This window comes from Erythranthe guttata, chromosome 1, assembly GCF_056151865.1.
Source record: "Erythranthe guttata isolate IM_541 chromosome 1, IM_541, whole genome shotgun sequence".
Classification (NCBI taxonomy): domain Eukaryota; kingdom Viridiplantae; phylum Streptophyta; class Magnoliopsida; order Lamiales; family Phrymaceae; genus Erythranthe; species Erythranthe guttata.
In genome coordinates this window covers 7766890-7780771 of record NC_142533.1, presented here as the reverse complement: position 1 = coordinate 7780771, position 13882 = coordinate 7766890, and the positions used below count along the sequence as shown (strand labels likewise).

At 33.0% G+C, this 13882-nt stretch overlaps 1 protein-coding gene across 1 annotated transcript; it reads right to left on the bottom strand.

The window, feature by feature from the left end:
- Positions 1 to 1662: 1662 nt before the first annotated feature.
- On the bottom strand, positions 1663 to 3436 carry LOC105948666 (homeobox-leucine zipper protein HAT4). The gene is made up of 4 exons (XM_012971894.2): positions 2999 to 3436; positions 2565 to 2902; positions 2398 to 2477; positions 1663 to 2285 (listed from the first exon to the last, which is right to left on the bottom strand). Exons 1-4 carry the CDS (start codon positions 3195 to 3197, stop codon positions 1922 to 1924), a joined length of 981 nt encoding a protein of 326 aa, XP_012827348.2. The 5' UTR covers positions 3198 to 3436; the 3' UTR covers positions 1663 to 1921.
- Between the last annotated feature and the right edge of the window lie 10446 nt (positions 3437 to 13882).

The following is a 13882-nucleotide window of genomic DNA, read 5'->3' as shown; positions in this document are numbered from 1 at the left end:
CCTATGCCGAAAATATTTGCATCTCCTCATATCTGTCGGATCTGGGCTGCAACTTTCACCTTCGACGTAGCCTCCTTCGGAACTTTTTCCACTGTAAGATTGGTGTTGTCTCAAATCTTCTAATTTTCGCGCCGAGTTTGCCAAACTTGCTCTCCGTTGCCGAGTGCCGTCTCGTATGTGTCGGATTTGGCCTTGGCTGCCTCGACGGTGTCACAAATGGGCTGATTCATCTTGCCCTCGCCAACGTCATCAATCATTCGCGTCTTTGGCATGGATTTCAACATCCACGGCTCTATTTTGTACGGCCTCGTAGTTGTCGAATCTAGCTTGCCTCTGCCCCATGGATATTAAGAAAACCGCGTCACTTGGATAACCGAGTGTTCGCCGCAGAGATCGAGCTAGGTTTAGCAGGCAGCTGCATCTCAATATTCAAGAACCTTACTTTTCTTTGAATAAGTTCCCCAGGTCCTTCATTCACGTATGAAAGATTCAATAGCATCTCCTATAAACCTTCTGCTTTGTTCTTCATATGGGGAAGCTTCTGCAAACTCTGTCTATTTACTCACAAAAAAATGTGACTCTCTCGATTCTTCTCTATTCGCTCTCCTTTTTTTTTTTTTTTTTTTTAAATACACCTTTCACACACTAGAATAGAAAAGTGAAGTATCGAGACATCTCCTCTAACGAGGAATATGTGAACCCTTTCACAATAAAAGAGTCGGATCACAGGTCAGGATCCAAGCTCTGATACCAGATTGTTGAACTATAGCTTGGCAGAGAAGTGCAAAATATGTAATAAAGAGAAGAAAATGAAAATACTTATAAACTGGAAATTGGCTACGAATTGAATTAATTATTATATGCTAATATGCTGCCTTATATAGGCATACACACATAGAATTCCACTAACAAACTAATCTCTAAAAAATAGGAGATATAACTGACTTGCTAATGACTTGGTAAAAAACAATTATTAAACTAAGACTCGGTAAAAGACTAACAAACTCTAGACTTAGTCAAAATGCATGTGCTGAATGTTGTAATTTAACATAGAGTTATTCTCTTTAATTGGCTTATTGTTTGTCTATCTTCTTGAACATCATCGGCTTGAGATAGAAAGAAATCGTATGTCTTCACATCTGGAAGAGAAAATAAAAAGAGAAAAATCCAAACGTAGATAGAAGACAACAAAAGAGAGATAGAGGAGGCAACGACGGCGGCGGTGAACGAAAGAGAAGGTGGGGGAGGAGGCGACGATGGCAGTGGTGTACAGATCTGGAGAGAGAGAGAGAGAGAGAGATTATGTGGAGACGAAGGCGGCAGCAATAGCGGCGGAGGAAGGTTGGATTTTTTTGCAGCGGCATGAATGGGGTCGGTGGGAGAGTGGAAAAATTTAGATGAAAAGATGAAAGTGATAGAGATGAAGCAAATAATTATTATGATTTAGAATTACAGTGATTAAGGATATTTTTATGTACAGGGGTTTCACAAATTTAAATTTGAAATAAGATATAGGTATGTGGAAAAGTTAATAAAGTCAATGATATTTTTGTTAAAAACATTTTCAAAACTAGGAGTATTGCACATTTCATCTTGATTAATTTGCACCCTGATGAAATAGGGATAGTCAAATAACATACAAGTTACTTCTACTACACTTGATTCTTAAATGTTAATAACATATATCCATAAACAAAACAAAAAAATTCACCATCAAAAGCAGCAAATTTACACCAAATATCGGTACTAATCAACGATCAATCTATAAATATCACTAATTAAAAAGGGATAATGACAAACAAAATACAGAGAGAATCTTTCAGATATCCCTCCTAAATATCAATCATCATTACAATTATGCATTTCTTTCAAGTAATTAAAAACTCCCTAAAAACCCGAAAAAGATCAATCAAGAATCATATCATCTCGAATGCATAATAGCATCGAACGGCCGGTGCAGCTGCTGCTGCTGCTGACTAGGCATGACGGCAGCCCACGGATTGAATGTGATCGGCCGCGGCTGAACTGCCACGGCAGCGGACGCAGCTGGTGGTGCTCGGCCGCCGTTCGACGGTGGGCCCCCCATTGTCGGCACCGCGACTCTCTCGCAAGAAGGGCACATGGTGAGAGTGGTTGGAGGAGTCATCTGCATGTAGAACTGTGGGGATAGCTTAAGTGCCCTTAGTTCTTGGACCTCTTTTTGCAGCCTTCTGTTCTCTTCTGTTAGGTTTTCGCAGCATCTCTTTAGGAACTCGCAATCAACCTCTGTTTGCTTCAGTTTTGTCCTGTAATTTGATAAATCATTTCATGTTAATTAGTGAGTGTAAGAAGAATTAATTAATTAGTACTAATAAACCACCATTAGTAAATTAAATAAAAGATGAATAATTAACTGACCTAGCCCTTCTGTTTTGGAACCAGACTTCAACTTGTCTTGGCCTCAGCCCTAATCTTTTAGCCAAAGCCATCTTTTGCTTCTGCAGAACAAAACAAAAAACGTCAACACATTTCATCAAACACTTGGTGTGCGTGTGTTTGTGTGTGTGTGTGTGTATTTGACTTACGGGATTGAGTGTGTTGTGTTCTTTGAAGCTTTCTTCGAGAGTGGCGGACTGGTCTTTGGAGAGGCGGAGCTTTTTCCGGGCGTTCTCAGCGTCTTCTTCGTCGCTGATGCCGCGGGAGCAAGCTCTCTCGCCGTCGAGCTCCTCCATGGCATCTTCCCTCTCGCTCCGCTTTCCGCTCACGCTTGAGATCGTGCTGTTGGGGGAGGAGACGCCGCCGCCTTCCTCCTCCTCTTCCTCCTCCGCCGCTGTCGCCGCCGTCGCCGACGGGAGGCAGTTGACATCGATTCCTTTCAGAAAAGACCTCGTCGTCTCCACTCTGCATGTCTCCGAGCTCCGATCTGCATGGAGTTAGGTCAAATCAAACACTGGATCTACCGATTAACAGAGAAACAAAACAAAATTAGAGATCTGGATTTTGGAGGAATCAAACGAACCTGAGAAGGGAAAAGCAGCAGCAGCTTGTTGCGTCGACGTCCAATTGAAATTATTGTTGAAAATGGTGAAATTGGGAGAAGGTGAAGAAGGCATGAGATTGAGGTGGAGCGAACTCGGAATATTCGAAACGGACTTCTTCTCCGGCGGGAAGGTTAGGCTCAAACTCAGCCCCAAATCTTCTTTTCCGGCCGCCATCATATTCTAAATTTTCTCTCTCTAGAAATGCGAGAAAAACCAGTTCAATTTGTTGCTCTGATGATTTTACTTTTCCTTTCTCTCTCTCTACGAAAGAGGAGAATATAATCAGCAGAAAAGAGGAGTGGACTTTGATTTGATAGAGAGAGAGAGAGAGAGAAAAAGTAGAGAGAGAAAGAAGAGAGAGAGAGAGAAGCGTGGTGGTGCTTTACAGAATGTAGGAATGGGGCGTGCTGGGATGCAACTATGGAGGGAGGACTGTTATATATATATAAAGAAAAATGATCATAAAGATGTGTGTGCGTGTGTTTGTGTGTGAGAGAGAAAAGGAGTACTGTGTGTATTTGTGTGTATGTGTGTGTGTGTGGGGTTGGAGATTGAGATAATGATGAGCATGACCATTTGGGACTGGGACTACTCTGTCTATTACATAATGTGTTTTCAATCATGGCTTCTCACTCTCTTTTTCTTTCTTTTTTCTTTTTTATTTTTATTTATTTTCTATTAATCAGCCAATAATATGGTTCCACTCATAGATATCATCTATTATTTTATTTTTTTTAATACATTCTAAATTATGGTCTATTTTATTAGACAAAATGATATATCAATCTGTTTATAATCTGATTTTTACAAAATTCAGAATATAAAATTGTAGTTAGCTATCTAGTCCTACTTGAATCAACTAGATTCAGTGTCCAGTTCCAAAATTATATATAAATAAGTTCGTTTTTAAATTTTAGATAAACTAAACATAATAAATATTATAGACAATGTTCGTTCACTGATATATATATATATATATATATATATATATATATATATATATATATATATATATATATATATATATATATTTCTGATTGAATTTGTTATTCAAATTTCTTTAAAAACAAACTAAAATATTGACTCAAAATCAATTTTGAAATGATTAAAAACGCTTTAAAATTAAAATGGTATTATTAGAAGTTAAACGAAATTTATATGCTGGAAGGTGATTACTATACGATTTATACTGTGGAGTGTGCTGGAATATTAAATAAAATATAAAATAACATTTTTGAATATAGAATTCAATTTAGAATATAGAATCTAGTCGGGTTAATCAAATAAAAATATTTCAAATTCAATTGTTTTAAAAATAAAATATTTAAATCAATAAATTGCTAACAATGATTGAAGTCGTTGCTTCATGTCATTCGCAAATCTGGCGCTTGTTCTGGCTGAGCTTGGAAAACCGGCTTCAAGCCGAAGCCGAATAAGAAAATTTTAATATTTTGTATATTATCTTTTATTAAATGTTGATTACGACCCCCAAACAAACCATAATTTCTGTTTGGCCACATTTTGCAAAAACATTACTTTTTCTTTTATTTATGGTTAATTTGCTTTTTGTTTCCTTCCCTTTCTTGCAAAACTAGCTATTGTACCACGGGAGATGGATGTAATTGTTTATAGTTGTCTTTTAAATCATATTGATTATATATAGGCCTTGTTTGGCTTGAAATATTTATCATGATTAATCGATTACTTGGATTTTATTTGATATTTTGTAAATTCACTGATATTTTTGGTTGACCCATAAATAATATTTTATCATATTTATCTTGCAGCCGTAGCCGGTTCTGACTATAGACGAGAGAAGTGGTCGTCTCGAGCTCCCGATTTTAAAAGAAAAATAGGGGCCCCAAATAATATTTTATATTCTTTATATATACTAATCATAGTATTAAATGATATTTAAAATTTATAAATAGTTAAAACAATTTAAATTACATAGCTATATTATTTCACATAGTTTTAGTATTTATTGGAAATTTTACACTAATTCTAGCATTTTATGTGAATGAAATGTCTTAGATCAATTACATTTAGTTAGATATTGAGTTCTATATCAAATTTTTATAACTTTTATTTTGAACAATCTTTGCATTTTTTTAATAACTTCAAAGGATTTTGGCAAGTTGAAATATACTATATTTTATTTTACTATATTTAAACATAGGTTTTATATATTTACTTGTTCAATAATATTTTTATACTAGTTTGAAAAGAAAAATTATATAACTTAACTTTGTCAATATTTTAGTCCATTTTTTCCCAAAATTCTTAACTGCTAATCAAAAAAAATTGTTAAGCTGTGCTCGTTATAATGAATTAATGTGTATATTACAATACAAATAGAGACCCATTTTTTACAAATTCTTAAAACTCGCTTAGGGCCCCCATTTTCTCAGGAACCGCTCTACTTGCAGTGTGTGAGATGTTACACCATCGGGAAGTTTTGCACCATAGTTCTTACAAGTAACCACCTACCAAACACATATACATATGGGTGTATGTTATTATATATAGATTAATGGTGTAAGATCACTCGATGTATTTCATGGACTGTAGGATCTACGAAATATTTATATTGCCTTTAAAAAACAATTATTTAATGGATATACATGTTATCTACACTATGATTAGGTAAGAAACATTATGAATGATTGACCAATCTTTTGGTGTACTATAGGACAAAGCTAATGTTAGGATTTACTTTATTGAAGAAGATGATGCTTCATAAAATTGAATCTTGAGTATCCACGTTGTGGGGCATATATATACACTGCCCAATCTTTGAAAATCTTCAATCCAACGGCTAAGATTAATTCCAATAAAAAACAAATGAACTTTCCCAAAATCCCCACTTTCATTTTGTCCTAACCCCCTAAAAAAAAATATAAAAAATAAATAAATGGTTGTCTAGTAAGAGAACCTAGCAGATGGACCAAGTGAGCTTTTGTTAATTGAATGAAGTTCAAATTCTCTTGTCAACGGTGGTCGTTAGGTCGAGTTTGCCACACATAGTTAACCTAGTACAGTTTACGTCTTATACGAAAGTGTAAATATATTCAGTGCACATATATGATTAGTTGCGAGTTCTTTCATTAAAAAAAAAAAAAAAAAAAAAAAAAAGATAGAAGAAGAAAAGATAAGAGAAAAAAAGTCCAATCCTCACTTTTATCTTTGAATTTTTTTCTTACATGGAGACTTTGAACAAAGTTGTCACTTTCTTAACCTTTTTTATTTATTTTATTGGTGTGTCCTATTTTTCTTTGATGGCATCCTAGGCGTGCTTTATTTTTCTTAGTTGTACAATCTTTAGTTTCGATGGATAAAACTACAAGACTTTGTGGGTTCATAAATTTTAGATTTATAATTTTACTTTTTATTAATAAATTAAAAAAATATCTTTTTTGTTGGTGTATAATTTCATTTAAATGATTTTAAATTCTTGGAATCACATTTTTGTACTTTGAAACTAGCATTTTCCATGATATTATTTTAATTTTTAGATTTAAATCGACATTGCGATATCATTTTATCTTTGAGTCGTAATTCCAGTGACCTAACTATGAAAATTAGCATCTAATGATCCAAAAATAATTTGGTAAAAGAAAAAAAATGTTTGGTTTTGTTTTTCAAGAAAGATTTATAAATTTGTCATGCTTTGGAAATTAATTCTTTATGATATGATTAAAAAACAATTTAAGAAATATTTATAGAGTTTAAAGGTGAAACTAAATATTTGCAAAGGTCAAAATGCAAAAAGTAATTGGAGCTAGCCGAGCCAAATTAAAAAGAAAAAAGGAGCGGCTGAAAAAAAAGGAAGAAGCCAAAAAATATGTAACATCATGAATATTATGATAATGGAATAATAATAGAGATAAAATAATATGTTTGAGACAGAGGAGAGTGGAGTTCACGTGGGACTACAATTTCATAAACAAACTTTTCTTCTTTTCCATTAAAAGCAATTTGGTTTAGCAGGACTTCACGTGGACCATCCATGTCATGCTCCCACGCACGTGGCCTTCCATATCTTTGTCTCCTCTCTCTCTCTCTCCCTACTTTCTCTCTCTCCAAATACTTCTTTTACATTTCACATATTATTATTACTTGTGGATTATTAAAAATTCTCACATTGATGTTAACATCAAATTACGATTGCACTCCCTTTTACTCTATCCTTCTCATTTTATTTATCTTGCTACAGAATTTTTTTTTTTTTATTTTAAAATAATTGTTACTTTAGGATTTCAATAAAGTATTTATTGTATTTTTCTCAATTATGCCCTTAATACTCTTAAGAGAATTAATGGTAAAACATTTATAAAAGTAGTTTTTTAGTCATTTTATTATAATTTTTCTAGAATCTATTCACATTTATTAATTTTTTTTAATACGTGTAAATTAGCCTACAACAACAATTAAAATGGGAAGGATGGAGTATCTAATAAAACATCACAATATATTAATTTATATTGGTTTAATACATAGTGCATTTATTAGTTATTACTAGGCAATAAATGATTCAATTGTTATTTTTCTTCTTCATCAAATTTCATTTATTTTATTTTATTATCATACTCAGTGATAGAGTCAGAATTTTACATTCGTGAAAAGTCGAGCGCATTAAAAAGTTTCTGAAGGGGGCCTATTAATGCTATTTTCACAAAAAAAAATTATATTTCCATAAAAGTTAATAGAGATTTGGAAAATATTGGCTGACCATGACCCTCTTTGCTCCTATGCTAGCTCCGGCAACTGAACATAAATAATCACTTTTGTTGTAATTCTATCATATCAACAAAAAATTATTCATGTCATTATTTTCTTAATAACTTTGAAAAAAAAAGGATGTGACTCTACCATAATAAATTTCATCATCTTTATTTCATTATTTTATCATCATTCAACGATTCATATTTATTTTACAGATTAATATGTATTATTTTGTCAATTATTTAATCTTAGTTTTATTAATATATAGAGATTATATATGTAGTGAGGAAAGATAATTATTTCCATCCAAATCTTGAATTCGATCAAAAATGAAGAAAAAAAATTGAAAATGTGTGATTGTCATTTGTCAACATCTATTTCTTTTAATTTTCAGTAGGTAGGGATTTTTTTTTCTATTTTGTTTTTACACCTGAACTATTATTAAGTAATAATATGCATGGTAATGAATTAATGATAGGAACATGACAAAAAAAAAAAAAAAATAGAAATAATAAAATAGGAGCAGCGTGGTGTGTCGTGTCGCGTGTAGTTGCATCAAAAATAGCGGGCGTGCGTGTGATGTTTGTCTGTTGCTCGGCCGACAGCCATACTTCCTACAATCATTTGAACTCATTCATACTCTCTCTCCAGCTATATTTTATATCCCATTCTTTTTACACTTGGAAATTATTTTTGCCACTTGAAAATTGTTGGAACCACGGCTGCAATTTGACGATTGACCACGAAACTTGTGGATGAGGCTTAGACTCCATTTGTTCTCTAATTTTATAGGTAACAAGTTGCTGCAATAAAAACCACGATAATATGGAGATAGGCAATGTGAGGCGCGGACTAGGTCGCTTTCTTAAGACGAATTTCACGACCCCTTCTCTAATGAGGTGCAAAAAGGTTCCAATCGTGTCGCCTATGGGATACAACAGCCCAGCCTATCTCTCCGCTGTAACTTCACCGAAATTGCACGTTCGAGTGAAGTAGAAGCTTACACCCGACACCCAACAAGAGCTCAACATGTGTATACAATATATAGGATATATGATCTTTAGAAATATAATTTTCTCTCTACTCTCATCCTTCTACAAAGACACCAAAACCCCCTTTATGTAGTATAAAATATAACAACCATAAAATCTCTATTTAATATATAATTAAAGAAAATATGGAGGTTTTATTAGGCAAAATAATAATTTTGTAGGTTTCAAAATAGTGGTCTAAATGACCTCATAAATGTGGTCAAAGACAATATTTATATTTTATAATAAAATATATATTTTTATTAAAATATTCCAACAATCCCCCACTTATTTTAATAAAAATAAGAAGAAGAATAATCCTTGAGCTCTTGCGGAATATTATGCATAATGAAAGTGAGCAATGCCTTGAAACCTTCACTTAGTACAATATGTTTCCCGTACTAGAATCAAAGTGGACTTAGCCTTGAAACAGTGACACTTGGGGCACGTAGAATCATATTGCACACATAATACTCAAAGTGTCCCGATCGAAGCTTCTAAAGCCAGCACATTAACGGCCATGTGCTTTACCCCATTTCTCGTGAGAGCTCTAGAGAATAGCCTATAATTCTCATAGGAAGCGGCCCCACTTCCACACTCACAAGGTGAATTCTATCAAGGATGTTTACGTAACTCCAACACCCCACCCATACGGGCTATAAAATTCATTAAGAGATCAAAGTCTCAACCTCACAATTCGTTACGAGCTTTATTAGTGCACACGCACCATAGGGATGGATAATAAAAGTGTGCACTTTTATCACTATCAAGTTGCTTTCAGATTCGTTTTTCTTCGCCTAGTTCGTAGGATCTCTAGCCCCTAGGCGGTAGTATCCTCATCAACAACTTTACAAAATATAATAGGCTTTAATCCAATCCCCCTCGATGCATTTCAGATTATTTCTGAAATAATGTGAAATATAATTTCACAAATTTAATAGTGCTTATCCGACATTTAGTCTAAAAAACTCAATGGTTTATTAACCATTCTCAAATAATTTTACATGTAATATCTCATAGATTTTCACGTGAATATTCACATAAATTCACAGTACTGTATTTACTTTTAATGGTTCCGGATTCCATTAAAAGATTCTCGCAATATGCCAACTGTAGTTTTTCAATCTCATTTATCAAAGCACGAAGCATTTGATTTTTCTCAATCATATTTATCAAAGCACAAAGCATTTGATTTATTCTCACTAAGATCTTATGTATCACATTCGGTATCAATCGGCCTCTTCACAGGCTAATGTCAAAACAATCAATCAAAATTGATATGAATTTTGACTTATAAATTATCGATATAGCTCATTCACACAAGGAAAACATGTAATCAAGTAGGAATATAATTCCTCTTATTTAGATTTTCAATAACCAACAATATTGAAAACTTACAAAAACGTTTTACTTCACACATCACAAATCACAAATTTATTCTCGCAAATCAATATCCACTTTTAGCCATTCGTAAATAAAATCTATGTCACGTATATGCAAAATTAGGCCTTTACTAATTACTTGCATATTCAAGATTGCAAATAAAGCATAATGTATCACATTATCACTATAAATAATTTGCGATCATAAAATAAGCAATTAGGCATATACCACATTAAAATCAATTAAAACATACTCATACAAGTAGACACTAAAAAACCCCCACTATTTCTTAATACTCAAAGCATACCAATGAATCATGAATCAAGATAAAATGTATTGACTCTGATATGCTCATTTTCGCAATTAAAATTTAGTACTAATACCCTCACTATTTCTCAATATTAAAAGCATATTGAGCAATTCATAAAATGTTTAAACATATGCAACAGTGCCTCTACCAAATGAATTATGATTAAAGTTAAGATACCAATTATAATCATGCTTATTTCTCAAATAGAGGCAATAGCCATAATCTCTTTATACTTTAAAAAATTATGTTAAAAAAGAAATAATTTATCAAAGTTATTTTCTGAATTTAAAAACCTTGGACTCTCATTAGTCATTACTGCCACAATAAAGACAAATTACGTGTCTTTTAAAATTACTTCTACAAGCATGCTTATTCAAATTAATTTATATAAACTACTGGCATAATCGTGCATTAAATATTACTTTATTTTAGCAAATATAACCGATTACTCAGGCAAATAAATACAAGCAAAACATTTCAATATTTTTTTTTTTTTTTTTTTTTAACGGTCCATCACTAATAATATGCATTAGTAGCCAATGTAATTGGAGAAATTAAATAATAATAATAAATGCATTATTTGAGATGTGTGTATCAATTTTTCATGCTGCTAATATTTGACACTAAAAGCAATTCAATCTCTCATGCATCATCGTACGGGACTCATGCAATTTATGCATTGTTCATAAAGGTCAATTAACAAGCATTAAAATTAGACCACTAAGAATTTTCTATCTTAGTTCCAGAAATATATATTATTCTATCGCAGAAAATAATCATAGAAGATGAACATACCAGATTTGATAATTCGCACTTAGATACCTCAATATTCTATGGATTCCTCAAAAATCGCACAATTTGACAGCTCTAGCCGTGATCAGTATTTGGAGTATATCTCTCTCGTTCGGTGTCCGATTTCAATGATTCAAGATGTTTCGAACAGCCAACAAAAATGCCTACAACTTTCGTGTTTTACGCATTCTCAGAATATGATTATATCAGGTCCGAAATTTGACTCAAAGTCTGCCCTCGTGAATTGTACGAAAATTCACCTATACAAAAAATAAGATCGTTAATTTTTTTTTCGTCAAATCAAAATACAATAAAATATAATTTATCATCTCCCTTTTTATCATCAAGAGCCTATTTTGGATCATCGTCAAAGCTCATCTTTATGGGATCAAAGTTCGTCTTAAATTGTTGGAACCACGGCTGCAATTTGACGATTGACCACGAAACTTGTGGATGAGGCTTAGACTCCATTTGTTCTCTAATTTTATAGGTAACAAGTTGCTGCAATAAAAACCACGATAATATGGAGATAGGCAAGGTGAGGCGCGGACTAGGTCGCTTTCTTAAGACGAATTTCACGACCCCTTCTCTAATGAGGTGCAAAAAGGTTCCAATCGTGTCGCCTATGGGATACAACAGCCCAGCCTATCTCTCCGCTGTAACTTCACCGAAATTGCACGTTCGAGTGAAGTAGAAGCTTACACCCGACACCCAACAAGAGCTCAACATGTGTATACAATATATAGGATATATGATCTTTAGAAATATAATTTTCTCTCTACTCTCATCCTTCTACAAAGACACCAAAACCCCCTTTATGTAGTATAAAATATAACAACCATAAAATCTCTATTTAATATATAATTAAAGAAAATATGGAGGTTTTATTAGGCAAAATAATAATTTTGTAGGTTTCAAAATAGTGGTCTAAATGACCTCATAAATGTGGTCAAAGACAATATTTATATTTTATAATAAAATATATATTTTTATTAAAATATTCCAACAAAAATTCTATACCGGATCACTTCTGATTTAAATGAAGTTTTGGGTTATTGTGCATATATGAAAAGAATTAATAAATGTGCATAGACTATAGTAAAAGATATAGAATTACTAATATATCATTCACATTAATTGTTTTAGAAATAATTAATTATAAGCGATAAAGGGTAAAATTGAAAATAATGTAATTAATAATTCATTTAAAATCTGAAATGACAAATAATTTGGGATAAAAAAAATTCTCTAAGAAGACAAATAATATGGGACATAGGGAGTATTTATTTTCGAAGACTCTATTGTAGTTTTGGAATTCATTTACATTTTCTGAAATATGATTTTGAAAAGAATTTTTGAAAATAAAAGTAGTATTTGTTTATATTTTGGAGAGACATAAAATATTGAAACAGTGTAATTATCGTTAAAAGAACAAGAGAAAAGATGTTGAAAAAATTGGAAAATAAAGTGATGTTTAGTCATTTTATAAAGGGACAACTCTTACTGTGGCAGACAAATCTTGTTCGAAGAAAAGAAAAAAATGGGAATTTTTTGGAGAAGAAAATTGAAAACCTTAACAAATATGAATTTGTTTAGCGGAAAGAGTGATAACAAAATGAAAACGGTGCCAAACATTCATCAATGCTTCAGGCGAGAATAAATTACCGCCATGAGGAGAGTAGTGAAGAATGTAACAGTTATTCACGGGAGGCTTGTTGGGTATCGATGGCGCGATGAGCTAATTAATCAGGCAGATAGTTTGCGTATCTAGGAACCCATCGTGAGAGGAGCGTGGATACTATCTCCACTCTTCCCTTTCCCCTTTTATGTTGTTGCCTAATCGGGGCTGACGATTCTGGTTTGATGGTGGTGGTCATTCATGAACTGACTATTCGGTGGAGCAATGTACTTCATGTTCATTGTGGATGACTGCTCAAGAAAGGTATGGATCTACTTACTCAAAGTTCAAGGATGAAGATTTTATCACCTTAAAAATTGGTTGACATTAGTTGAAAATCAGACTGACTGAAATGGAATTCGGTAATGAACAATTCAATAACTTTTGTCATGAACAATAAATTGCAAGGCATAAGACTGTTAAAGGGAATCCTCAACAAATGGATTAACTGAAAGAATGAATAGAACAGGTGAGGCAGTCAAGACAACTACTTATCTCATAAACAAAAGTTCATCAATTGCATTAAATTTCAATTGTCATCAAGAAAAATAAACCTCCCATTGGAAATTTAAGACTGTTTGACTGCACAACATCTGCACACTTAAAGCATGTAAACTTCAACCAAAGGCAAATAAGTGTATCATGCTAGGCTGTCCAGAAGGAGTCAAGAGTTACAAACTGTGGAGCATTGAAGAAGGCTCGTAGAAATGCATCATAAGCAGAGATCTGTTGTTCAATGAGACTGAAATGCCTTTTCGGAAGCCAAAAGTTTATGTATCTCAAGTCAAAAGGGACTATCAGCTTAAGGTGGAGCTTGATCAAAACTCAACAACAAAAACCACTACAAGCATCGAAGAAGAGGCTGAAGGAGAAGCACAATCACACGAAGGTGATCCTATCTGATCTTCAAAAGAAGAAGATGATCCCATCTCTAATTATCAGT

Bases quoted from the DNA above. Each gene is read 5' to 3' on its own strand.
- LOC105948666 (XM_012971894.2), bottom strand. From the start codon at position 3,197: ATGATGGCGGCCGGAAAAGAAGATTTGGGGCTGAGTTTGAGCCTAACC. The intron at 2,903-2,998 runs GTTCGTTTGATT...AACTCCATGCAG, and splicing joins TGCTGCTTTTCCCTTCTCAG to ATCGGAGCTCGGAGACATGC. The intron at 2,478-2,564 runs GTAAGTCAAATA...TTTGTTCTGCAG, and splicing joins AACACAACACACTCAATCCC to AAGCAAAAGATGGCTTTGGC.